This window comes from Ursus arctos, unplaced genomic scaffold (assembly GCF_023065955.2).
Source record: "Ursus arctos isolate Adak ecotype North America unplaced genomic scaffold, UrsArc2.0 scaffold_1, whole genome shotgun sequence".
NCBI lineage: Eukaryota > Metazoa > Chordata > Mammalia > Carnivora > Ursidae > Ursus > Ursus arctos.
Genome location: NW_026622763.1, coordinates 25,014,130 through 25,039,767, shown reverse-complemented (window position 1 = coordinate 25,039,767; position 25,638 = coordinate 25,014,130). Strand labels below are relative to the sequence as shown.

The following is a 25,638-nucleotide window of genomic DNA, read 5'->3' as shown; positions in this document are numbered from 1 at the left end:
TAGTGCCATTATCTCTCCTTTGTTTTCGTAATGGCTGTCCTCCAAGGCTGTGAGGTTGGATGTATGAAATACCATCCTGGATGACTACAAATATTACTTATTAACCTTCTTCTTAATCCTGTCACACAACAAGAAATACAGTGTAGGCCTCTGATATAGGGAAACTGAGCCTAGAAAAGTTAGCCTTATTATCATGAATTAGGTTGAAAGATTTTACAGATGGTAGCTCTAGAACTTGAATAAGGAGAAAGGAAAGTTCAGACTAAATGACTGGACAGTTCAAAGATCCAAGAAATCAATCAGTGACCTAAGATCGTACCCTGATGTTTTTCTCCCAGTGAGTTTCATTTAGGTTGTCATAAAACTGCAGCCTTAGTTAACTCATTTGTTTAATAAAAACAAAAACTCCCACAGAATGATTTTTTAAGTATCTCTGGACACATTTTGAATTGAAGCAAGAGATTAAGGTTTGTCCTTAAGCTTCTTTATTTATTCAGACTTTTTTTTTTTTTAAGTCTTTCTTTACTACGTGGATGTATTTTTGATATTCGGTACTATACATCAAGGTTTTGTTTTTTCTTTTTTTTTCCCCTTTGAATCATACATTTCCTATGTTTTGTTTTGCTCTGTTTTGTTTTCCAGAAGACTGAACATAGAAAAAGAGCTTAATTAACTGGCAACTCCTTGCACTGATTAACTCTACCTATATTGTGATCTGAGTTTGAACAACAAATTGTACACATTTCTATTGACCTATTGAACATGAGCATTGATTTAAGAGTGAGCCATGCAGTTACTGAATAATTAGAGAAAAAAATGTATAATTATACAAAGCAATAGTTGTGGTGTTATGTGTCATTAAATGTGATTTTTATATAAAATTATTTAAGTTGATTAATTTTAAAAATGATTAATTTGCTTTGATTATATTTATTGCTTTTATGGAATCATAAAGGATTTTTGCCAGAGTTTTAAGAGAAATAATTTCACTTCAGAAACAAGTGGGTTTAAAGCTTCCTTTTCATTGCTATGGTAAACACCGCAAGAAAACTGATAAAGGAAAAAATAATAATATAGAAATTTGTACTAAAGGACATGCACTTTTTATATTTCAATATGTCTGCATGTAACACTTAATAAACTATTTCACAGCCCAAAATAGTGAAGTTGTAAGAAGAAATCCACTTTCTTAATGCAAAACAATTAGAAATCATAACATTTTAAAATTAGATTATTTTATTGTTTGGGTTGGCTTTTTCAGGTTTGCAGAATTTTTTTTTTTTAAGATTTTATTTATTTATTTGACAGAGATAGAGACAGCCAGCGAGAGAGGGAACACAAGCAGGGGGAGTGGGAGAGGAAGAAGCAGGCTCATGGCGGAGGAGCCTGATGTGGGGTTCGATCCCATAACGCCGGGATCACGCCCTGAGCCGAAGGCAGATGCTTAACCACTGTGCCACCCAGGCGCCCCTCAGGTTTGCAGAATTTTATAAAGATTATATTAAATGGTCAGAATTCTGAATTCCATTCAGAATACTATTTTCCTCATGCAATTCAACATAAAAGATTGAATGCTATTAGCACAAATTCAAGAAGGCCTTCTTAAATCATATCTTTCATCCTAAAATATGGTCTCTGTAAGATATGAAATACATGTACAAAAGTTCTTGCCTGGGCCATTTGCTTGTCTGTGTAACTAAAATCGTAGCTCCCCAATTTAATTGTACTCTAATACTAGATCTCGTTCCTGTTACTCTTAATGCCTCTTCCTTTTCTTAGCTCGATTTAACTCCTTGGCTTTCATTTGTGTGCAGTCCTGACCTCTCATGATGATCTGGATGATTCTTCTGGTTCTCAGCCCAGAATAGATCTTGTCTATTACCTTGGAAGTTTCAGTGTCCTTGGTTAAACCCCAAATTATTATTCTGTACTAAATGTTGAACCTGTGCCCTACATAAGAAATCACCCCCTCCCCTTCCAGCTAATTTCCCTAACCCATAGCTATCCTCTAGGGATACTCCCACAGAAAGGCTGAAGGAAAAAAGAAGGCATGAAAGTCATTCTAACAAGTGGCAGGCATTTGTATAATTACAAATTAATGAATGAAGATGTACTAACTCTGGATCTGCAGGTAAATAGGACACAATCCAGTTAGAATTATTCAGGTATCCATTCATTCGTTCATTCATTCATTCATTCATTCACTCATTTTTTTCCTTTAACATCCCTGTAGTTGCTGTGTTCCAAACACACATGCACACAATACAGAGACACACACACACACACACAAGTACACTGTAGTAAAACAGATATACAAAAGATACTGTGGAAACAGATGAAGGGACTCTAGGGTTGACCTAAACCATCAACTATCTTGATCTAGCTAAACCCTCCAAAATACTCACCATATACAGAGAAAGAAGTTGCCTAGCTCAAAATGAAAAATCTACATTTAAATGTTAATTTAGAAATATCTACACACTGTGGGAAATAGCTTAATTTAAATGCTTCACTTCCAAATGTTATACAATCAATGCACCCCTGCCACCCAGAATCCCTATGGTGAGAATTTTATGCATGATGTATAAAAGTCAGAGAATACTCTATAATATGTGAATAATTACTTGCATTTTAATGCAAACTTATTAAGTACACTTAATGTAAAGTCTAAATAGTCAACCATCCATGCAATTTACATATACAAAATGATAAAGGGATTTTTTTTTAGGATTTTGAGTGTGCGTGGCATGGGGTACATTCCCTTCCCCCCTTTTCCTTGAATATATTGTGACTGTAAAAGCTGCAAAAATTGAATTAAGATGCTAACAAGACAATGCTGATTTTGTTTCTCATGACAATTCTTACTATCAATGTAGTCTGAAAAATATTATAGCTGTAAGGTATTTCCGTAGAATATATTTTTTTAAATTAAACTCATATTTTTAAAAACAATTTGCATTAAAGCCTTATATTTGGAAATATGTTAAAAGCAATGACTAAAATGATTCAGTGTAAGAATAAAATTACAGTCGAATAAATACATTCTGTTGACCAAACAGCAATTTCAGAACCATTAAAGTTCTTTACATATAGTTCTCATATACCATGACAGATTTTTAAGCCATAGAAACACTTTAAATTAGGATCCTACTCTCTTTTCTCCTCATTCCCTGTCTCCAATTCAAACAGCTAATCAGTCCCTCACTAATCTTTTTTAAAGTTCCCCTGAAGGGGCTCCTGGGTGGCACAGTGGTTAGGCGTCTGCCTTCAGCTCAGGGTGTGATCTTGGCGTTATGGGATCGAGCCCCACATCAGGCTCCTCCGCTATGAGCCTGCTTCTTCCTCTCTCACTCCCCCTGCTTGTGTTCCCTCTCTCGCTGGCTGTCTCTATCTCTGTCAAATAAATAAATAAAATCTTTAAAAAAAAAATAAAAAAAATAAATAAATAAAGTTCCCCTGAAAACTCCTTCCCTTCCCCTAGCCACTGGTCCTTTGCTGACCAGTCCAACAATTTCTCTTGATTCTGAAATGTAAAACTCCCTGAGAGAAAGCCTTTTACAAGCCTTCTTTAGCAGGAAGAGGTGCGGGGGAGAGAAAGAATGAGAATATTCATACATTAATAATTTGCTTCTATTGTCATATATACATCAGTGAACTTTGATTTATGATAATTTACTGTTCTTATGCTTAGCCAGGGGAGAAAGGTTTAAATAGCTTGGGTGTGCTTTAGAGATAGAGTATTAGTTTATTTAGACTCAGTAAAATGGGGGTCATTGATGCATCCATTTCCATTAATGGGAGTTAGCAACTGCTGCATATATCTCATAATTAGATTTACAGAAGTGCCAAGATGAGAAACCCAGTGATGCAGCACAATATATTATCCTCATCCAAAAGGTGCTTTTCATTGTCTGAAGAGACAGATGCCATGTTCTGATAAGAACTATGTGTGTAGCTTTAGTTACTAATGTAAATTATTCAATGTGAAATGCTGCCAGTAGAAGTAGTTTGCTTTTTTTTCCTATTTATAAGCCCAAAGTGTTTCTTAAAAAGCTAAAATATTTATCTGCAAAATCTAATTAGAAACATTTGATATAGTAAATGTATTTACTGCTGATTGTCAAGGTAGTTTCACAATTCAAGTAAAATAATATAAGCACAGTAGATTTAAAAAAAAATACACTTAAGGAAGGAAGTACTTTTGAAAGAACAACTAGATAGATCGTCCTCCAGGAAAACAGTAATTTAATGGATAAATATTATTTTTTAAAGTCTAATCATTGAAAGTTTCTGGAAATTGTCCTAACATTGTTAAGCAAATGAAGAAATATTCATTCAAGAAAATCTAAGTCTCTGATAGAACAGCAAGAGGCTATGGCATTTAAGCCATGACCCACTTTCTTACCACCATCCTTTCCATCCCTTTAGACTGTGTTATGGAAGTCGTACTCCAGACATGTGCAGTCAAGAAGATGGGGGCTCCTTCTCCTTCCATCTTCTAGTCTAGGGCCACAGTTTTACCCAGGAGGGGCAGGCTGCCAGTGTCTCATCCTACTCAGCACATGTTTCAAATCTTCATTACAGGCAGATATGACCAGGAGGACTAGCTCTTTTTTCCTCTACCCAGACACCACTCATAGCACAGAAGCTCTACTCCAGGTACATCAGGCCAAGTATATATATCTATATATCTATATATCTATATCTGCTTTTTTCCTCTACCCAGACACCACTCATAGCACAGAAGCTCTACTCCAGGTACATCAGGCCAAGTGTATATATATATATATATATATATATCTGCTTATTCATAGGGTAGGAGTATCAAACCAAGCGGGCTAGGCCAAGACTATGGTATGCCAACCACCCGTCTCCCTGTGCCCACTCATTGAGCAAGGGTGAAAGTGAAAAGTAACACCCTCCCCCCCAACAACAATGCAGTGATTTTGGTGGGGGTGGCAGGCTGGAGAAGGGGAAAGAGGGTCATAAGATGGGAGGTCTGAGGCTCCACTGAGGGGTACTGACATTTTTTGGAACAGAGTGAGGAGAATTCCATACCTAAGGAACTTGTCAAGAATAATGGATTATAGTAGCCAAGACATGGAAACAACCTAAGTGTCCATCAGTGGATGAATGACTAAAGATGTGGGGTGTGTGTGTATCTGTGTATATTCAGCCACACACACACACACAAATGAAATCTTGCAATTTGCAACAATATGGATGGACCTTGAGGGCATTGTGCTAAATGAAATAAGTCAGAGAAGGACAGACATCATATAATCCCACTTACATGGGATTACAATGTCATAGATATAGGAAACAAACTGGTGGTTGCCAGAGGTGGTGGGGGGGATTGAGGAATGATTGGCATGGTTAAAGGGGGTCATAAATTAAGTCATGGGGATATAATATACAGTATAGTGACTATAGTTAATAATGTTGTATTGCATATTTGTAACTTATTAAGACAATAAATCTTAAACATCCTCATCATCTGGGGGAAAAAAAAGAAAGATGAAGACTTGATAGCAATTAAGAGGAAGTTTATAGCTCCAAGTAAAATAGCAGAACAGCTAGAAGTTTAATAGAGCCAGGTAAAGAGATAGGATAAAAAGCCCTCCTATGAAAACAGTCAACTTTGGAGGTTGGGGAAGTTGTGCATATGCATTAGGCTGCACTCACAAATTACACTCAGGAGCAATCAAAGCAGGACTTCAGAGCATTCTCAAAGCCACACACAAATTCATTAATACAGGGTGGATGCTTCACTGCCACAAGGGGCTTAAACACAACCTCTGGCCAAACCCTAACTGAGCAAAAAACTACTGTGACCCAGGGGCAACTCCATGGAAATCATCCTTAAAAATAAAATCACAGTCATCCTTAGCAGTCTCTAAGACTCTGTGCATGCCCTATGCTGCACCCTCTCAGGAGTGATCAGAGAAGGATCTCCCAAGCTACTAGTCTCTGGATGAATGTTGGGGGTAAACACTCTATGACCTGTGAAAGCAGCTCTAAGCCAATACACATATCCAGTGATACAGTGTAAAAATCTTACTGCCAAAGGGGGATAAAGCACAACATTTGACCGGTAAGTATCTTGTCCTGACCTACCTGACCTAACCCCTACATAGTCAGACTAAAAGAAAAAAAAAGGAGGGGGGGGACCTGAACAGGAACATCAAAGATTACACGCTACAGGGGCAGACTTTGCAGAATTAATTCAGTCAAATCACCAAATAGACAAATTCCCCAGCAAACAACAATAACTAATCCCAGTTGGGATTAGTATGCAGAATTATTATAATATCTAAAATGTCCAGTTTTCAGCCAAAAAAATTGTGAGATATGCAAAGAAACAGGAAAATGTCTCTCCCTCTCTCTCTCTCTCTGTCTCTCTTACACACACACACACACACACACACACACACAGAAGTAACGAAAACTGCCTTTCGAAGGGTCTAGATGGTGCACTTAGGGACATAGAGTTCACGACAGCTATTATAAATATGCAAAAACGTAAAGGAAACAATGCTTAAAGAATGAAAGGAAGTCATGATGACAATGCCTCATCAAATGGAGACTATAAATAAAGAAATTGAACTATTAAAAAGAACCAAATAGAAAATCTGGATTGAAAAGTGCAAAAGCCAAAATGTAAAATTCACTAGAGGGTCTCAAGTATAGATTTGAACTGGCAGATGAAAGAATCAGCAAACTTGCTGATACATTTCAAGTAGGATTACATGCAAAACAGTTCATCATAGTCAAAATGTTGAAAACCAGATATCAAGAGAAAATCTTGTAAGGAGGAAGAGGAAAACCTCTCATCACATAAAAGAGAACCCCTACAAAATAATAGCTGGATTATCAGAAACAATAAAAGCCAGAAAGCAGTAGAATGACCTATTCAAAATGCTGAAAATTAAATATTAACCAACAATCTTATAGTTAACAAAAACTGGTAGAAAAGATTCAATAATAATAGTTGGGGATTGGGGCACCTGGGTGGCTCAGTCGGTTGAGCATCTACCTTCGGCACAGGTCATGGTCCCAGGGTTCTGGGATTGAGTTCTGTATCAGGCTCCTTGCTCAGCAGGAAGCCTGCTTCTCCTTCTCCCTCTGCCTGCTGCTCCACCCACAAGGGAGCTTGTGCTCCCTTTCTATATCAAATTAATAAATAAAATCTTTAAAAAAAAATAATAGTTGAAGATTTGAATACAACATTCTCAAAAATGCCTAGAACAACCAGACAGAAGATCAACAAGGAAATGGAATACCTGAACAGCACAATTAGTCAACTAAACTTATCTATAGAACATTTTACGTAACAGCAGCAGAATATACAATCTTCTCAATATACATGCACTCCAAAGTAGAGTATATGCTAGTCCAGAAAACTGACCTCAATAAATTAAAAAAATGATTGAAATCTTACAAAGTATGTTCTCTGAACACAGGGGAATTAAATTAGAAATCAATAATATAAGGAAATTTGGAAATTATGGACCTCTGTGGAATTTAAATCCATTCCTAAATAACGAATAGAGTAACGAAGATATCACAAAGGAAATCAGAATACACTTTGAGATAAATGCAAATAAAAACACATACTGAAAGTTATGGGATAAGGCTAAAACAGCACTCAGAGGGAAAGTTATAGCTGTACATACCTATAATGAAAAGTTAAGAAAGATCTTGAATAAATAACCTAACTTTCTACCTTAAGACACTGGAAAAGGATAGCAAACTAAACCTAAAGCTAGCAGAAGGAAGGAAATTAAACAGACGAGAAATGAAATTAAATACAAGAGTAGAAAATCAGTAGAGCAAATGAATGAAACTAAAAGTTGGTTGTTTGAAACAAACTGAATCAACAAATTTAACTTGCTCAAAGATGCTCAAATTATTAAAATCAGGAAAGGAAGAGGAAAAACATCACTACTGATATTACAGGAATAAAAAGATTATAAGGGAATACCATGAACACCTGTATGCCAACAAATTATATAACTTAGAAAAATGGATAAATTCCTGAAAGGCACAAATTACCAAAACTAAAAAAGAAATAGAATATCTGGATAGACCTAGAACACTAAACATATTGAATTACTGCTTTGAAAAGTCTCAAAGAAAAGGACAGGGCCATTGGCTTCACTGGTAAAGTCTACCAAACATTTAAAGAAAACTTAAAACTAATTTACCACAAACTCTTTCAAAAATTAAGAAAAGGAGAGAACACTTTAAATTCATTCTATTAAGCTAGTATCATTCTGCTTCTAAAACCAGATAAAGATGTTACAAGAAGAGAATGAATGCAGACCAATATTCCTTATAAATACATATGCAAAGGGGTGCCTAGGAGGCTTAGTTGGTTAAGTGTCTGACTGGTGATTTCGGCTGAGGTCGTGATCTCAGGGTTGTGAGACTGAGCCCTGTCTTGGGCTCAGGGCTCAGCAGGAAGTCTGCTTGAGACTTCCTACTCCTGCCCCTCCTGCCACTGGAGTTTCTAGCGAGATCAATTAGGAAAAAAATATACAAGTAAACAAACAAATAAATAAATATTTTTAAAATAATAAATAAATGAGCAGCTTCCAGAATGGAAAAGAAGGAAAACTGTCTCTATTTGCATATGACGTGAACTTTAATAGAAAAAACTAAGGAATCCACAAAAATCCTTTTTCTTTTTAAAGATTTTATTTATTTATTCGACAGAGATAGAGACAGCCAGGGAGAGAGGGAACACAAGCAGAGAGAATGGGAGAGGAAGAAGCAGGCTCATAGCGGAGGAGCCTGATGTGGGGCTCGATCCCACAACGCTGGGATCACGCCCTGAGCCAAAGGCAGACGCTTAACCGCTGTGCCACCCAGGTGCCCCCACAAAAATCCTTTTATAACTTGTGGGTGAGTTCAGCAGGTGGGACTCAAGATCAATTTATAGCAATCAATTGTATCTCTATATACTGGCAAAGAATATATTAAAACAGAAATTAAGAAAATAATTTAGTAAATACATTTTTAAAAATAAGGTATTTTAGGGGTGCCTGGGTGGCTCAGTCATTAAGCATCTGCCTTTGGCTCAGGTCATGATCCCTGGGTCCTGGGATCGAGCCCCGCATTGGTCTCCCTGCTCCGTGGGAAGCCTGCTTCTCTCTCTCTCACTCCCATTGCTTGTGTTCCCTCTCTTGCTGGCTCTCTCTGTCAAATAAATAAAATAAAACCTTTAAAAAAATAAGGTTTTTTTATTGAATACATTTATGGAAAGATGTGAAAGACTTGTACACTGAAATTTATACATTATTGAAAGAAATTAAAAACCTAAATAAGTAGAACATTCCAGATTCATGGGTTGAGAAAAGTAATACTAAGTATCATTAAATATTAAGTATTTGAAAGATTGATATTTGTATATATTTTCTGGCCCAATTTATACCAAAATATATATGTCAGTCATTTTATAAGATTCAGAGAAATATAGAGTAATATCCCTAATGGCTCTGTCTGGCATTTGATAATTAATTAACCTTAAATATGGTAGAGCCCATTAACTGTTTTAAAATTAGATGTCTCATTTTATTTTAGATTATTTTAATTGTTTTTTTAAGTATAATTGACATATACTATTTTATTAGTTTCAGGTGTGTATCATATTTATTTTATATTTTTATACATTTTGAAATGATCCCCATGATAAGTCTAGTTACTATCTGTCACCATACAAAATTATTTCAATATTATTTGCTATATTCCCTGTGCTGTGCTTTACATCCCCATGACTTATTGATTTTGTACCTGGAAGTTTGTACCTCTTAATTCCCTTCACCTATTTCAGCTGACCTCTCAACCACTCCCTCTCTGGTAACCAACAATTTGTTTCATTGATCTATGAGTCTGTTTCTGTTTAATTTTGTTTGTTTATTTGTTTTGTTTTTTAAAATCAACATATATGTAAAACCATGTAGTATTTGCCTATCACTGTCTGATTTATTTCACTTAGTATGATACCCTCTAGGTCCATCCATGGTGTCACAAATGGAGAGATTTTATTCTGTTTTATGGGTAATATTCCATTGTGTAATATTCTATTTTTATATATCACATGTTCTTTATCCGTTCATCAGTAGACACTTAGGTTGTATCCATATCCTGGCTATTGTAAATGATTCTTCAGTGAACATAGGGGAGCATGTATCTATTCAAATTGGTGCTTTTGTTTTCTTTGGATAAATATCTAGAAATGAAATTGATGGATCATATGGTAGTTCTATTTTTAATTTTTTGAGGGAACTCCATTCTGTTGTTTATAATGTTGCACTAATTTGCATTTCCACCAGTAGTGTACTAGGATTCCCTTTTCTCCACATCCTTGCCAACACTGGTTATTTTTTGTCTTTTTGATAATGGACAGACTGACTGGTGTGAGGTGATAGCTCATGGTTTTGATTTGTATTTCACTGATGATAGATGATTTTGAGCATCCTTTCATGTAACTATTGGCCATCTGTATGTCTTCTTGGAAGAATGTCTATTCAATTCTCTGTCCATTAAAAAAAATAGATATTAAATTGTATAAGTTCTTTATATATTCTGGATATTAACCCTTTAGATGTGTGATGTGAAAATATCTTCTCCTATTCAGTAGGTTGCCTTTTTGTTTTGTTGATGATTTTCTTCACTGTGCAAAAGCTTTCTGGTGTGATATAATCCCATTTGTTTATTTTAGCTTTTGTTGCCCTTGCCTGTGAAGACTAGTTTCAAAAAAAAAAAAAATATATTGCTGAGACTGATATGAAGGAGCTTATTACTATGTTTCATTCGCTATCCAGGTTATGCTGTCTTTGTTAAGAGTTTGGAAGTGTTCCTTCCTTTTCATGTTTTAAAAAACAACTTGAGAAAGTTAGGTACTAAATGCTTGGTAGACTTCATCTGTAAAGCCATTCTGACCTAGACTTTTGTGTTTTTTTGACCTTTTAAAATTATTGATTCCGTTTTGTTACTTGTAACCAGTTTGTTCAGATTTTCTATTTCTTTGTGATTCTGTCTTGGAAATTGAGCATTTCTAAGAATTTATACATTTCTTCTAGGTTTTCCAGTTTGTTGGTATGTGACAGTTTGTAGTAATCTCTTATGATCCTTTGTATTTCTGTTGTGTCAGTTGTAACTCCTTTTTCATTTCTCATTTTATTTATTTGGGTCCTCTCCCTTTTTTTCTTAATGAGTCTGGATGTGTAGGTTATTAATTTTTTTATCTGTTCAAAGAACCGGTTTTTAGTTTCTTTGATCTTTCTTTCTTTTTTTTTAAGTTTCTATGTTGTTTATTTTGACTTTGATCTATATTATTTTCTTCTAACTTTGACCTTTGATCTTTTTCTAGTTCTTTTAGATAAAAAGACTGTTTATTTGGGATTTTCCTTATTTTTATTTTTCATTTATTTATGTTTTCTTGTTTTCTTATTTCTTGAGGTAGGCAATTCGTGAATTTCCCTCTTAAAATTGCTTTTGCTATATTGCATAGATTTGGAAATTTGTATTTACATTTTCATTTGTCTCAAGTTATTTTTTTTAACTTCCTGTTTGATTTCTTCATTGGCCCATTGGTTCGTCAGTCACATGTTGTTTGTCTTCATGTGTTTGTGGGGTTTTTTTTCCCCCAGTTTTCTTCTTGTACTTGATTGCTAGTTTCATACCATTGTGGTTGGAAAAGATGCTTGATATGATTTCAGTCTTTTTGAATTTATTGAGATTTGTTTTGGCCTAACATATGATACATTCTAGAGAATGTTCCATGTGCACTTGAAAAAAAAATATGTATTTTGAAGTTTTTGGATGAAAGGTTCTATGTAATCTATTAAGTCCATCTAACCCAATGGTCATTTAAGGCCAGTGTTTCCATATTGGTTTTCTGTCTGGATGATTGGTCCATTGAAATAAGTGGGGTACTAAAATCCCCTGTTATTATGTTACTGTCAGTTTCTCCCTTTGTATCTATTAATATTTGCTTCATATATTTAGGTGCTTTTATGTTGGGTGCATAAATGTTTACAAATGTTATATCCTCTTCTTGAACTGACCCTTTTATCATTATGTAATATCTTTCTTTGTCTTTTGTCACAGCATTTGTTTAAAGACTTTTTTTTGGCGGGGGAGTGCCTGGGTGGCACAGCGGTTAGGCGTCTGCCTTCGGCTCAGGGCGTGATCCCAGCGTTGTGGGATCGAGCCCCACATCAGACTCCTCCACTATGAGCCTGCTTCTTCCTCTCCCACTCCCCCTGCTTGTGTCCCCTCTCTCGCTGGCTATCTCTCTCTCTGTTGAATAAATAAATAAAATCTTTAAAAAAAAAAAAAAAAGACTTTTTTTTTTTTTCTTTCCCCTGATAAGAGTATTGCTACTCCAGCTTCCTCATCCCCATTTACATGGGATATCATTCTACCTTCACTTTCGGTCTGTGTATGTCTTTAGATCTGAAGTGAGTTTCTTATAGGCAGTATACAGATGGGTTTTATTTTATTTTGTTTTTAATTTATTTGGCCATTCTATGTCTTTTGATTGAAGCATAGTAATTTACATTAAAAGTAATTATTGACAGGTACTTGCTGCCATTTTGTTAATTGTTTTCTGGTTGTTTTTTTGTTTGTTTGTTCCTTTCTTACTCTCTTATTCACTTCCCTTGTAGTTTGGTGGTTTACTTTAATGTTAGATTGGTATTACTTTCTCTTTACTTTTTGTGTATCTAATTGTAGGTTTTTGGTTTGCAGGTACCATGAGGTTCATATATATATTGACCTATATATATTATAGTCTAGTCTATTTTTTAAAAAAGGCACTAGTTGCTTAAGTTCAAATGCATTCTACAAGCACTACATTTTTACTCTGCCTCCATATTTGATGTTTCTGATGTCCTATTTTACATCTTTCTGTTTTATATATAACTTCACTACTTATTGTAGTTACATTTGATTTTCTATTTTTATTTTTAATCTTTATATTAACTTTTTAAATGGCCGATCCACTGTCTTTACTATATATTTGCCTTTACCAATGAGATTTTTTTTTTCTTTTTTGCATTTTATTTATAGTTATGGCCTCTTCTTTTCCACCGAATGAATACCTTTTAACATTTCTTGTAAAGCCAATTTAATTGTGATGAATGTTTTTAGTTTATGCTTTTATGAGAGACTCATTATCTCTACTTCAATTCTAAATGATAATTTGCCAGTTAGAGAATTTTTGTTTGTGAAAATTTTCCTTTCAGCACTTAAAATATAACCTGCCACTCCCTGCAAAGCTTCTGCTGAAGGTCTTATGGGGCTTTCTTTGTATGTGACTATTTGCTTTTCTCTTGCTGCCTTTAACATTTTATATTTATCTTTACCTTTAGCCATTTTAATTATGATATGCATTGGTGTGGATCTCTTTGGGTTCATCTTGTTTGGGACTCTGCTTCCTTGACCTAGATGTCTGTTTCCATCCCCAATCTAGGGAATTTTTCAGCTATTATTCCTTCCAATAATGGTTTCTGGCTCTTTTTCTCTCTCTTCTCCTTTTGAGCCTCTATAATGCAAATTCTAGTATGCTTGATGTTATTCCCAGAGCTCCTTTACACAAGTATCCTCTTCCTTCTCCTCTTTATTCTTTATTTTTATTCTTTTGTTTTTTCTCTTTTTACTGTTCTTTTTTTTTTTTTTTTTAGAAGCACACTACAATAGTTAATTTTATTTGTTCAAGGGCTCATATTGCAAGCATTAAGCCAAGCATGGGCTTTGATTCTGTGAGCCCAGATTCACATATTTAGGAAGATAAAAGCAAACTGTGGTCCATGTATATGGATGTAAAACTAAAGGCTCACAGTTAATCACATTGTAGTTTTAAATTTCTACAGCCTAGAAGCCAGAAGTCACAGATCTTTTAGGTCTTTCTGGATGTCCCACAAGGTATCTGCACTTTTCTTGAGCTGGGCAACCTCATCATCCTTCAGCTTCTGGTTGATCACACTGGTCAAGCCCCGAGCGTTCAGGATACACGGAAGGCTCAGGAAGACTTCATTCTCAATGCCATACATCCCCTTCACCATTGTTGACACTGGATGAATCCTGGATAGATTTTTCAACATGGATTCAATGAGATCAGCCACACTTAATCCAATAGCCCAGTTAGTATATCCTTTTAGCTTGATGACTTCGTAGGCACTTTCCACCACCATCTTATGCACTTCCTTCCAATTTTCACTGTCATTGTCTGTTCCCATTTCTGGATTCAGCTCCTGAAGAGAAACACCTGCCACATTCACTCCACTCCACACAGCCACACTTGAGTCACCGTGTTCTCCCAAAATCCATCCGTGGCAGCTGCTGGGATGAATGCCAAGTTTTTCAGCCATAAGGTAGCAAAATCTAGAGAATCCAGATTACACCCACTTCCAATCACACGGTGCTTGGGTAGTCCACTTAGTTTCCAGGTAACGTAAGTGAGAATATCCACTGGGTTGGAAACCACAATTATGATACAATCAGGACTGTACTTGACTATCTGTGGAATAATGAATTTGAAGACATTAACATTCCTCTGCACCAGATTGAGCCGGCTCTCTCCCTCCTGCTGGCAGACTCCGGCAGTCACCACCACGATCTTAGAATTGGCAGTCACAGAGTAATCTTTATCTGCCACGATTTTAGGTATCTGAAGAAATAAGCTCCCATGTTGCAGATCCATCATTTCTCCTTTGAGTTTATCTTCCAAAACATCCACAAACGCAAGTTCATCAGCCAGAGACTTTCCCAGAATGCTGATGGCACACGCCATACCAACTTGTCCAACACCCACTACAGTGATCTTATTGTTGGGATGGCTGCCTCTTCTTCTGCAACTGGTGCAATCAGTTTTTCCTTAAGAGTTGCCATTGTGCCCAGAGAGAAGCAGCTGTAAGAGTCACACGAAGAAGACAATGTTAGCTGCGTGTGTCTCCTCCAGTGCAGGATCTGCCTCTTCTTGCTGTTCTGATCAGGTGATTCCCATTATTCTGGCTTTCAGATCACTGATCCATTCTTTTGTATCATCTAATCTATTGATTTTTCTCTAGCGCATTTTTTAAAAAAATTCTGTTATTGTAGTCCTCTCTGATTGGTTCTCTCTTATATTTTTGACACTTTGTTGAAGTTCTTATGATATTCCTCCATTCTTCTCCTGAGTTTGGTTAGCATCTTTATGACCATTACTTTAAACTCTTTATCAGTTAAATTAATTATCTGTTTTATTAGTGTTTTCATTTTCGTTTTTTGTTTTTCTGGTGTTTTATCTTGTTTTATCATCTGAAACATATTCCTTGGTCTCCTTGTTTGACTTTCTGTTTTTAGGTAGAACAACTATCTCTTCTAGTTTTGAAGAAGTGGCCTTGTGTAGGCGTGTCCCCCATGTATACTGTGTGCCTGGATGCTTTGGCAGACCAGGTGGAATTGGATTGGACACAGGATGGGAAGATCCCAAGGCATGTTATGCTGGGACTGCCCTGGGTAGATGACTAGAGGTGGAACAGCCATGGGCCAGAGGTGTCCCATAGAATGCTGCAGTTGGGCTGCCTTCATAGGATGTCTAGAGCTGGAGTGGGTACAGGCCAATGGAAGATCCCCTCAGTGATATCCCTTCATAGTTAGGGTCATCACACCAGAAATGGGATTCTCATTATTATTTTGTTTCTGTCTCTTCTGCTGTTCTTTGTGTGGTCCCTCTACCATTAGTTGTGCAAAAGCTATTCAATCAGTCCTCAGTTCTTCTTCAGGAGGAATTTCTTTATATATATAGGTGTAGATTTGGTGTGTCTGTCAGGGGAGGTAAGTTCAGGGTCTTCTTATACCACCAAATTGGACCTACTTCTATTTTAATTATTGACAATAAATAATGTCTTGACTTTATAAGAGATCTTGAACATTAGTTTAAACTTGAGCATCTACTGCAGAACTAGAAAGACAAGACTGCACTTTATTCATTAAAGTGCTTAGCAAGTTGTAGGGTAATAGCAAGATATCACAGTTCAGATGACATTTGTTTTTGGAAACCTGTGTTAAACACTACCTGGATAGTAGTTTTTTGTTTTTGTTTTTCTCCTTTTCCCCTTTTTGTGTACTTTGCACACTCTCTTGAACTTAGATATGTGTACTTTAGGCAGGGTTATGGGAAGTGGGCTTATACACAGAAAAACACAATCCGCAAAGAGTGATGAATAAAGTAAATATGAAGAAAGAAGAAGAAGTGAAAGACCGAAGGGCCTCACACAGACTGATAGAGTGGCTTCCCAAATTTGGCTGCTTTCCTTGATGCTCTTATTTCCTTTTACCAAATTCCATAATTTTATTTACTTCAGTATGTACAGACTTCTGTTCCTTTCACCAAATCAATTTCACCTTAATTTGGTTCCTTAAGCCAAATTATCTTAATTATCTCATAATTAAGATATAATTTCCTCCCCAGAATGATCAAGCTAGATTTTGTGTTAACTTCTGTAAAATACTTGTCATTAGAATATCATGCAAAATCACTTGGCATTTAATTCTACATTTTTTTTTGTATCCTATTGACTTGATTACTTAAGAATGCCAGTAGAAAATAGTGTGTGTAGCTTATAAAGGGTAAATATTTCTGAATCATAAATGAAAACTAATGGGGTAATATTTTTCAGTAGAAATTGAATTTTGAAAGGTCTGAATGCTTTTAATTGTTTAAGGAAGCAGAAACCATTGGACGGAAACAGCCAGAGCTGCTGCCAATTCAGCAGTCTGGCTATTTCTCATTTTACCCAACTCTCTTGGAATACCCAAGAAGTGTTCTCACATGTCTCTATGTTCATTTTTCTTTGTATGGTGAAAAAGCCAATCTCCTAGATGTGAGAGTGAACCAAAGTTGCCAAGTATGCCAAAAATAACACCATCATCTGTCAGCCCTGCTGAGACTTCCCAGATAAGCCCAGAGGTCATAGTTTAGAAAATGTATCGGTAACCCAAATACAAACTGACTAGTTCAGGGAGCATAAAACAAATTCCAATCCAATCCAAACAGTCACTAATATATGAATTCTTTTGGAAGAGAATAGAGTACAGTTCTGAGCTGCTGTTGTGTTGTAGTTTTAATTTTGGAATGGAAGCAGTTCTAAACATCCTAATAATTAGAAGAATGAGAAACGTTATATAAGATACCTATTAATGACTGGCAAAAAAATATGAAAAAAGGTCAAATCCATAACCTGTTGGCAGACTGTCACATCAGTGTTTCTATCTGTATATATAGAACAGAAGGAAGAATTGACTCCGGGGAGAGCCAAAGCATCTCCGGATCTAAGCTGAGCCTGTGAAGCCTATGGTAGAATGGACTCTGTGTTGGGTTTTAAAAAAAAATCGTATTGCGGTGTGTGTGTGGCTCAGTTGGCTAAGCATCCAACTCTTGATTTCAGCTCAGGTTTTGATCTCAGGGTCATAAGTTCAAGCCCCATGTTGGGCTCCACACTGGGCATGGAGCTTACCTCAAAAAAAAAAAAAAAAAAGACATTGTATTACTTTTAATGTTGTGATTCATCAAAGGGAAATTTTGGTCTCAGGAGATGAACAATAACATCGATTCTATGAAACTGCAAATGCATTGCATAGAGTCATATTGAAGTAATCATCACAATTCAGTCAGAAAACTATAAAGGAAATCGATTGAACCAATAAGCTACTTAATTTATTTGTACATACTAAATGAATAAACCACTTGATTATCAAATGAAAAAAAATAGATATAAAATGGTATGGAATTATGACTCTAACGTGTAAAAAAGCAATGCCTAAAAAAAATGAAGATTTTAGTAGTGTTATTAGAGTGATAGCATCCTGAGGCTTGTGTGTGTGTATGTGGCGGGTGATGGGAGGGAGTTACTGTTGTATAACTTCTGAAATGTCTATACCATTACTAATAGTGAAAATTGTATTCTTAAATTTTAAAAGTTTAAAGTAAAACTCACTTGAGTATTTCATCTTTATTCACGTTATTCCTTCCTTCTTCACTTACTTTTGTGTTCCATCAGTGAAACACTAAAACATTTTGCATCTTTTATATTGAGGAAAGTGTAGTAATGATAGCAATAAATGTTTCTTTAAGCCCTTCATTTTAAAGTAAAGAAAACTTTGCAAATGGTAGTGGTTTGGTAGTGGTTTTTGGTTTTGGTTAATTTCAAAGTAAACAAATTTAAAAAAAAGCAAACTCTTGAAAATAATTAATATGTTAAATAAACTATTTATATGTTAAAATATACACACATATATGAAACATTTATATATTTTTAAACATATTTGTTGATAAATGCTGAAGAGTATTATTACATTTTTATAATATTACCATAACAATAGGGGTATTTATGAGTATTTGTTTAATCAAGGCAGCAATTTTGCCATAATCTTTTAAATCAGGCAGAACAATCAAATCAATAATTGTAAGCATCATCTTCTTACATTCTTGTCAAATGTATATTGGTTATTTTGTCTTGTTCTTCTAGTTTGGCGTTTTATTGATTCATTGGTTAAAATGAGCTTTTGTGACTTGTCTTTTAATCATTATTCTATCATACCATCGTTCTTAAATTATTTAAATATGGGTTTATTGCATATTATATTCAAATTTACACACAAGTATAACATATTTATGTTGTTATTACATTATATATATAATATAATATTATATATAATATATATGTGTGTTTTATATATATATAATTTATATTCTGAAAGCTAAAATCTAGTTGGATTTTTTTTTTTTGATTGTTGTGCCCAAGTTGCTAACTTGGGTCAGAGTAAATAATTATAGATTAAAAATTCATGCAGTAATGAAGATTCTTTGCATGAAACATAATAAGAAAATAAAATATTGGAAATGTTCTATATAAACCAGATTATATTTGTTTTTACTGTCATTGTTTCTAATTGCCTAAAAAATCAAACCCCAAATGATTTACTAACTAAATATATATATATATTTGTATATATTATAAATTATATTATATAAATTATATATTATATAAATTATATTATATATATATTTAAATATATATATATAAATATATATATGGAAAAACAAAAACAAAATAACATGAATGTACTTGCCCCTTAATGAAATGTGCAAGTGATGACTGAAAGAAAAAGCAGCAGGTGAAAAAAATCACTTTCCAGCTTCTCCCTGCTAGCCTCAGGTTATTGTTTCCAAACAGAAATTTTATGAAGCATTCAGGTAGATCTGTTCTTTCTTTGTCATTGCAAAGAAGCTTTGTCGGTACATTTTTATGAGACTAGAGTAAGGATATGGGCCCAAACAGGGACTTGATTATTTCATATACTTCAGAATACTCAAATTGAATGTCATTTTTCTAAAATCTATATTTCACATATAAGTAATTTTCATGCTTATTTTATCTGAAAAAAAACAGCACTGCAATTTCTTATTCCTGTAATTTTCAAAGCAAATTAGGTTCATTGAACCCTACTGCAAGGTTATCCCAAGGGCTAATGACATAGAAATGTATAGTGAATAAAATGAACAGAGAAGTTCATATAATGTTTTGTTACATTCATGACAATTCTGGCTTTATACTAACTCCTGGCCTGTAGAAGACTTATAGCAAGACTTATCGTCAAACATAGCATTAATGAGATCAATACTGTGCTCTAATTGAAGGAATGAAAAAAAATGGGATCTTTTAAATACTTCATATCACTCAAAATCACAAAAATACAGTACATAAAACGTGCATTCCAGTTATTTTTAATTTCACTTATTCAGATTGCCTTTCAGAATTGAATGGATATAGCAATGAAGATTCAGAACGTCCAGACTTCTCAAGTCACAGTTCTGAAAGATTAAAACTGCTCAAAAGTTAGGTGTCATTGAAATAGATATTTAATAAGATGAAGGCTTGTAATGGATAACACTGTCAAATTTAGTCTGCTGCTTAAACTTTAATGTATCATCAACCTAATCTGACAGCAATTGTGCTACTAGTGTTCTGTAGATCCTATGTCTTTTGATTGGACCATATGGCTTTTTTTATTTTAAAATAGATGCAATATGTCTGAGTCATCGATACTGACACATTATGAAAAGTCAGTGTAAATACCTTTTATTTTATTTAGTGCTCTTTCTTCAAAGATTAAGAAGCACTTTTATATTTATAACTAAAATATGTGTGTATATTAACGTAGGCATTATTTTATAGACAGTAAAAAGGATAACCAAAATAATGAGGACAGTAGCATATTAAATGTAATTTAGTGATAAATCATCAGTGTTGGTTTCAAAACATAGATTGTTCCACAAAGTAAGAATCTGCAAATTTTGAAAAAAAGAAATTAATCTACTATAAGCTTTCTTATTTCAGATTTACTATAAGCATAATGAATTCTAAATACCTCTACAAAGAGAGCAGTTGGGAGGTTTTGTTGTTGACATTACCAAGTTATAAGCTTCTTGCTTTATTTAAATAGCTATTTATGTATCTAAAAACATTTTGACTATCGGAACAAAGATAAGTAACCTCTCATTGGAAAGGACAGGCTAGAATATTTTGGGGACTATTGGTGGTGATGGTGGCTATATTGCATTTTATGAAGTTAGACCTTCAGCAGCGTATGTATTCCCACTTCTTCCAATGGGTGTTGTTTCAGCCCTGAGCCTGCTGTGGAAGATGATTATTATTGTTGCTAGTTAACTGCTCTATCCATCTGTGCATCAACTGTAGAAGATATCTGCCCCAAACAAGAATCTCTGGCTGTTACCTGGTGAGAGGGCAATTATAAACAGCTGCTTTCCAGATAGGTATAGCATTGTCGTGTCCATCAGCCAGTGCCAATGCATGTGCATAGTGCAGTACCACTAAGACAATTGTCTGGCAGGAGGTAGGGATTAGGGAGAGGAGTCATTAGGGAAAAAAAAAAAAAAATGAATAGGACAGTAAAATTAAAACATCCCTCTTCTCCTCTTAACCTTTTGCCACCCTGTTTTCTCCTTCCAATTTCCTTTTAACCCCCCTTATAAAAAGAAAATAGTCTAGAATATGATGGATAATATCATTTTCATCTACAGACTTTTTTTTTGCCATAACAAATTTAATTCAATTATCAAGGAACATAATTCCTTCTCTTCTTTTTTAATATCTTTAACATCAAGTCTTGTAGGTAAGGAGTCAGTGGAACACTTCCAACTTAATTTTTTACAGATATTTTGTGCTTTCAGAATCCACAAATGATAGAAATTTGTTTGGTATACTGAAAAGCGGGGAATTTTTCCAACATGAAACACAGCAAGAAAAAAGTGAAGGAGAGCCATAGCAAGATTATGTCATTTTCCAGAAGTCATTCATTCATTCAAAAATATTACCTTACCATCCTACTATATGTCGTATTTTATTTTAAGCACTTTTAAATATAGTAGTAAACATAACAAAATCCCTGTCTTTGGAAATTTTATGTTCTAGTGATATGACATCTATCCTTAGACAGAAACTTAAAGATTAAAGAGATTACTCTCAATTGGGAAAAATTCAGGAAGTCTCCAGAGAAGAGAATGATATTTTATGCGACCCTTAAAAGATGGAAATTGTTTGTAAATGCAGAGATACGGAAAGAGCCTAACTTGGAGGGAGAATATCAGAAACAATCATATAGAAGGTATAAGAGTTCATAGCCCTATTCTAGGCAAATATCACTTAATCCTAAACATACATTTAGTGACAAGAAGTAATGCAAGACAAAGTTTTCAAGATTCTAATAGTAAGATATATTTGTTGCATATTATAATTAACCCTTTAAAGTAGATTAATTATTATTTCCAAAAGATCTATCTGGCTGAACTAAAAACAAAACAAAACTACAAAAACCAAAACCTCATTTTTAATAAGCAAATACGAAAGAGATAAATGTTTAAAGTCAATCCCTTTAACATTTTTTTTAGAGGGTAGAGGGAGAGGGAGAGAGAGAATCTTAAGCAGGCTCCATGCACAGCATGGTGCTTGATGCATGGCTCCATCTCACAACCCTGAGATAATGACCTTAACTGAAATCGAGAGTCTGTCACTTAAGTGACTAAGCCACCCAGGTGCCCCTCCCTTTAAACATTTTAAAATAAATTTCCAGTAGTGTTGTCTGCAAAATGATAGGAGAGGAAGTTCTAGCCATTGTCCCCCTAAAGAAATATTGACTTAACAATGATACATGGACCAAAATATCTTTATGAGAACTCCAGAATCCAGTTAAGAAATTGCAATACCCCAGGTGGGCACGAAGTCTAGAAAAGCTGCATTAAACGTGTGAGAATAATTTCATTTTACCTGCATCAACCTCTCCTCCAAGCCAGCACAGCTTAGTGGTGGCAGCAAACACCCCAGCTCACAATTTTTTCTTCAGGGAAAGAGTGTGCATCCAGCAGTGCAGCTTTTTAAAGGATTTCCCAAGTGGCTGTTTGTCTTTCCTCATTCAGAGTGCTGATAAAACTCGCATAATTTGGATGACTGGGGGTGCTGAAAACAGTTTGGGTTAGCTTGCTATAGGTGGCACAACTGGGCATGATCAGGAGAAAGAGCACAGCTAGAGACTTCTCCTTCAGGGGAAGGAGAAGAATGGCACATTCATCCAGTGTTCTTACTTCTGAGCAGGCTACCCAAGTGAGTGGTAAATCCGTACTGCCTGACTTGGGATGTTGACAGGGAGCTGGCATATTTTGGATGCCTGGTGGCCACTGAGAACAAGGGAGGGTAGGGTGGTTGTGCAGTTCCATACACAGATATTAGAAGAAATAAGAGATTATGAGCCCCTAAAAAAGAAACCAGAAAGCCATCCCAGTAGAGAAATTGCAGTTCTAGGTGAAGTGATAAGTTCCCCCCAACCAAGAAATGTTTCAGAGGCCCCAGTATCTCCACCTGGGCTGATTAGTGAGTTCTTTCACTGTGTTAAGCCAGTCTGTAAAGAATGGGGATGGTGGCTGTTTTTTCAAATATGCAGATCCTAACAAAAACTTACAAAACACACAAACAAAGAAACATGACCCAATCAAAGGAAGAAAATAAGTCCCCAGAAAACTACCCTAAGGAAACTGAAGTATAGGAATACCTGACGGGTCAAGATGATTATCATAAAGATGCACAATGAGCTCAAGAATTCAGTGCATTAACAAAATGAGAATATCAACAGAGATTAAAAAAAAATTAAAAGAACCAAATAAATTTTGGAACAGTGGTTAATAACTGCACTAAAATAACAACGACGACAACAAAAACAAAAAACAAAAGAGAGGTTCAACAACAGAATTGTCAATCAGGAGAAAGACTCAGTGAACTTGAAGACAATTCTTTTGAAATGCTCCAGTCAGCAGAACAGAAAGAAAGACTGAAGAAAGCCCAAGGGACTTTACATGATACTATCAACTGGACCAATAAATGCATTAAGGGAGTTTCAGAAGGAAAAGAAGAGAGAAAGTGGTAGGAAGTTTATTTGAAATATAATAGCAAAACATTTCCAAAATCTGGAAATGGAAATAGACATCTAGATCCAGAAAGTCAACTGTACTCCAATAAGTTCAACCCAAAGAAATCCACACTGAAACACATTATAATCAAATTGGCAAGTTGAAAACAATGAGAGAGTTTTTAAAATAGCAAGAGAGGAGCAATGTTTCATTTATAAGGGAACTCCCATAAAAGTATCAGTGGATTTCTCAGCAGAAACCTGACAGGCTGGAAGGGAGTGTGATGATATATTGAGAGAGAGAGGGAGGGAGAGAGGGGAAGGAAGCTGAGGGGATGGAACTACACCTAACAAAACTATCCTTTAAAAATGAAAGAGAAGGGGCACGTAGGTTAAGTGACTGACTCTTGACTTTGGCTTGAGTCATGATCTCAGGGTCATGAGATTGAACACCGCTTGGAGCTCTGCATTGAATGTAGAGCCTGCTTAAAGTTCTCTCTCCCTCTGCCGCTCCCCCCATTGCTTGTTCTATCTCTTTCTCAAAAAAAAAAAAAAAAGGAGAAATGAATAATTTTCCTGATAAACAGAAGCTGATGGAATTCATTATCATTAGACCTGCCTTATGAGAAGTGCCAAAAGGAGTCCTTAAAGTTGAAGCAAAGGGGCACTAAGCAGCAAAATGAAAGCATATGAAAGTATAAAGTTACTGATCAGAGCACAAAAATGTAGGAAGTAAATATTGACAGAACTGAAAGGAGAAACAGACAATAACATGATAGTAGTAGATCCCAATACCTCACTTTCAATAATGGCTAAATCATTCAGACAGAAGATCAGTAAGAACTTGAACACCACTACAGACAAAATGGATTTAAAGACATATATAGAACATTCTACCCAACAGCAAACAACAACAACAACACATTCTTCTCAAGTGCATGCAATTCTTCAGTATAGATTATGTGTTAGGTCACAAAACATGTCTTAAAAAAATTAAGATTGAAATCGTACCAGGTATATTTTCTGATCACATGGAACAAAACTATAAATTAATGATAGAAGGAAAACTGAAAAATATACATACATGTTGAAGTTATAAAACACAGTCTTTTTTTTTTTTTGAAGTAGGGGGCTCAAACTTTTTTTTTTTTTTTTTTAATGTGGGGCTTGAACCCATGACCCTGCAATCAAGACCTGAGCTGAAATCAAGAGTTGGACACTCAACTGACTGAGTCACCCCAGCACCCCAAACAAGGTACTCTTGAATAACAAATGGACCAAAGAAGAAATCACAAGGGAAACCAGAAAATATCTTGAGATAAAAAATATATATATAAAAACAAAACATACCAAAATGTATGTGATGCAGCAGAAGCAGTATGAAGAGAGAAGTAGAAAGTGATAAATGCCTACAATAAAAAAAGGAGAAAGACCTCAAGTAATCTTTGTATCTCAAGGAACTAGAAATAGAAGAACAGACTAATTCCAAAGTAGCAGAAGGAAGGAAATAATTAGGAGCAGAGCAGAAATAAGTAAAATAGATAATAGAAAAACAGAAAAAAATAGCAAAACTGAGTTCATTTTTTGAGATCAACAAAGTTGATAAATCTTGAGCTAGATTAATTAAAAAAGCAAGACTCAAAACATTACAACTGATGCCACAGAAATGAAAAGGATCAAGATACTACTAAAAATAATCATACGCCAACAAATTTCAGCAAATTGCATAATCTACAAGAAATGAATAAATTCATAGAAAATAAATCTACCAAGACTAAATCATGAGGAAATAGCAAATCTGAACAGACCTAAAACTAGTAAGTCACATGCTACAACATAGATAAGCCTTGATTACATTCTGCTAAATGAAATAAGCCAATTGCAGAAGGACAAATACTGCGTGATTCCACTCATATGAGTTATCTCTAAAGCAGTCAAACTCCTAGAAACAGAAAGTAGAAACGTGATTGCCTGGGGGTAAAGACAGTGTGACAGTGGAGAGTTACTGTGCAATAGGATTTCAGTCTTACAAGGTGAAAAAGTTTTAGAGATTTGTTGTACAACATTGTGTTTATAGCCAACACTGCACTAGACATTTAAAAATTTGTTAATAGGGCTGATCTCCTGTTATTTGTTTTTCACCACCACCACCACACACACACACAC

General features: G+C 35.1%; 2 protein-coding genes across 2 annotated transcripts in view; one reads left to right on the top strand and one right to left on the bottom strand.

The window, feature by feature from the left end:
• Window positions 1–25,638, top strand: part of LRP1B (LDL receptor related protein 1B) — a 1,450,575-nt gene that overhangs the window by 330,351 nt on the left and 1,094,586 nt on the right. The gene's annotated exons all lie outside the window — the stretch shown is intronic.
• Window positions 13,637–14,963, bottom strand: LOC113263400 (L-lactate dehydrogenase B chain-like). Its single transcript, XM_044388232.3, is given in 3 exon segments — window positions 13,637–14,398; window positions 14,401–14,845; window positions 14,848–14,963. Coding segments are annotated over 3 exon segments (999 nt in total). The 5' UTR covers window positions 14,902–14,963; the 3' UTR covers window positions 13,637–13,898.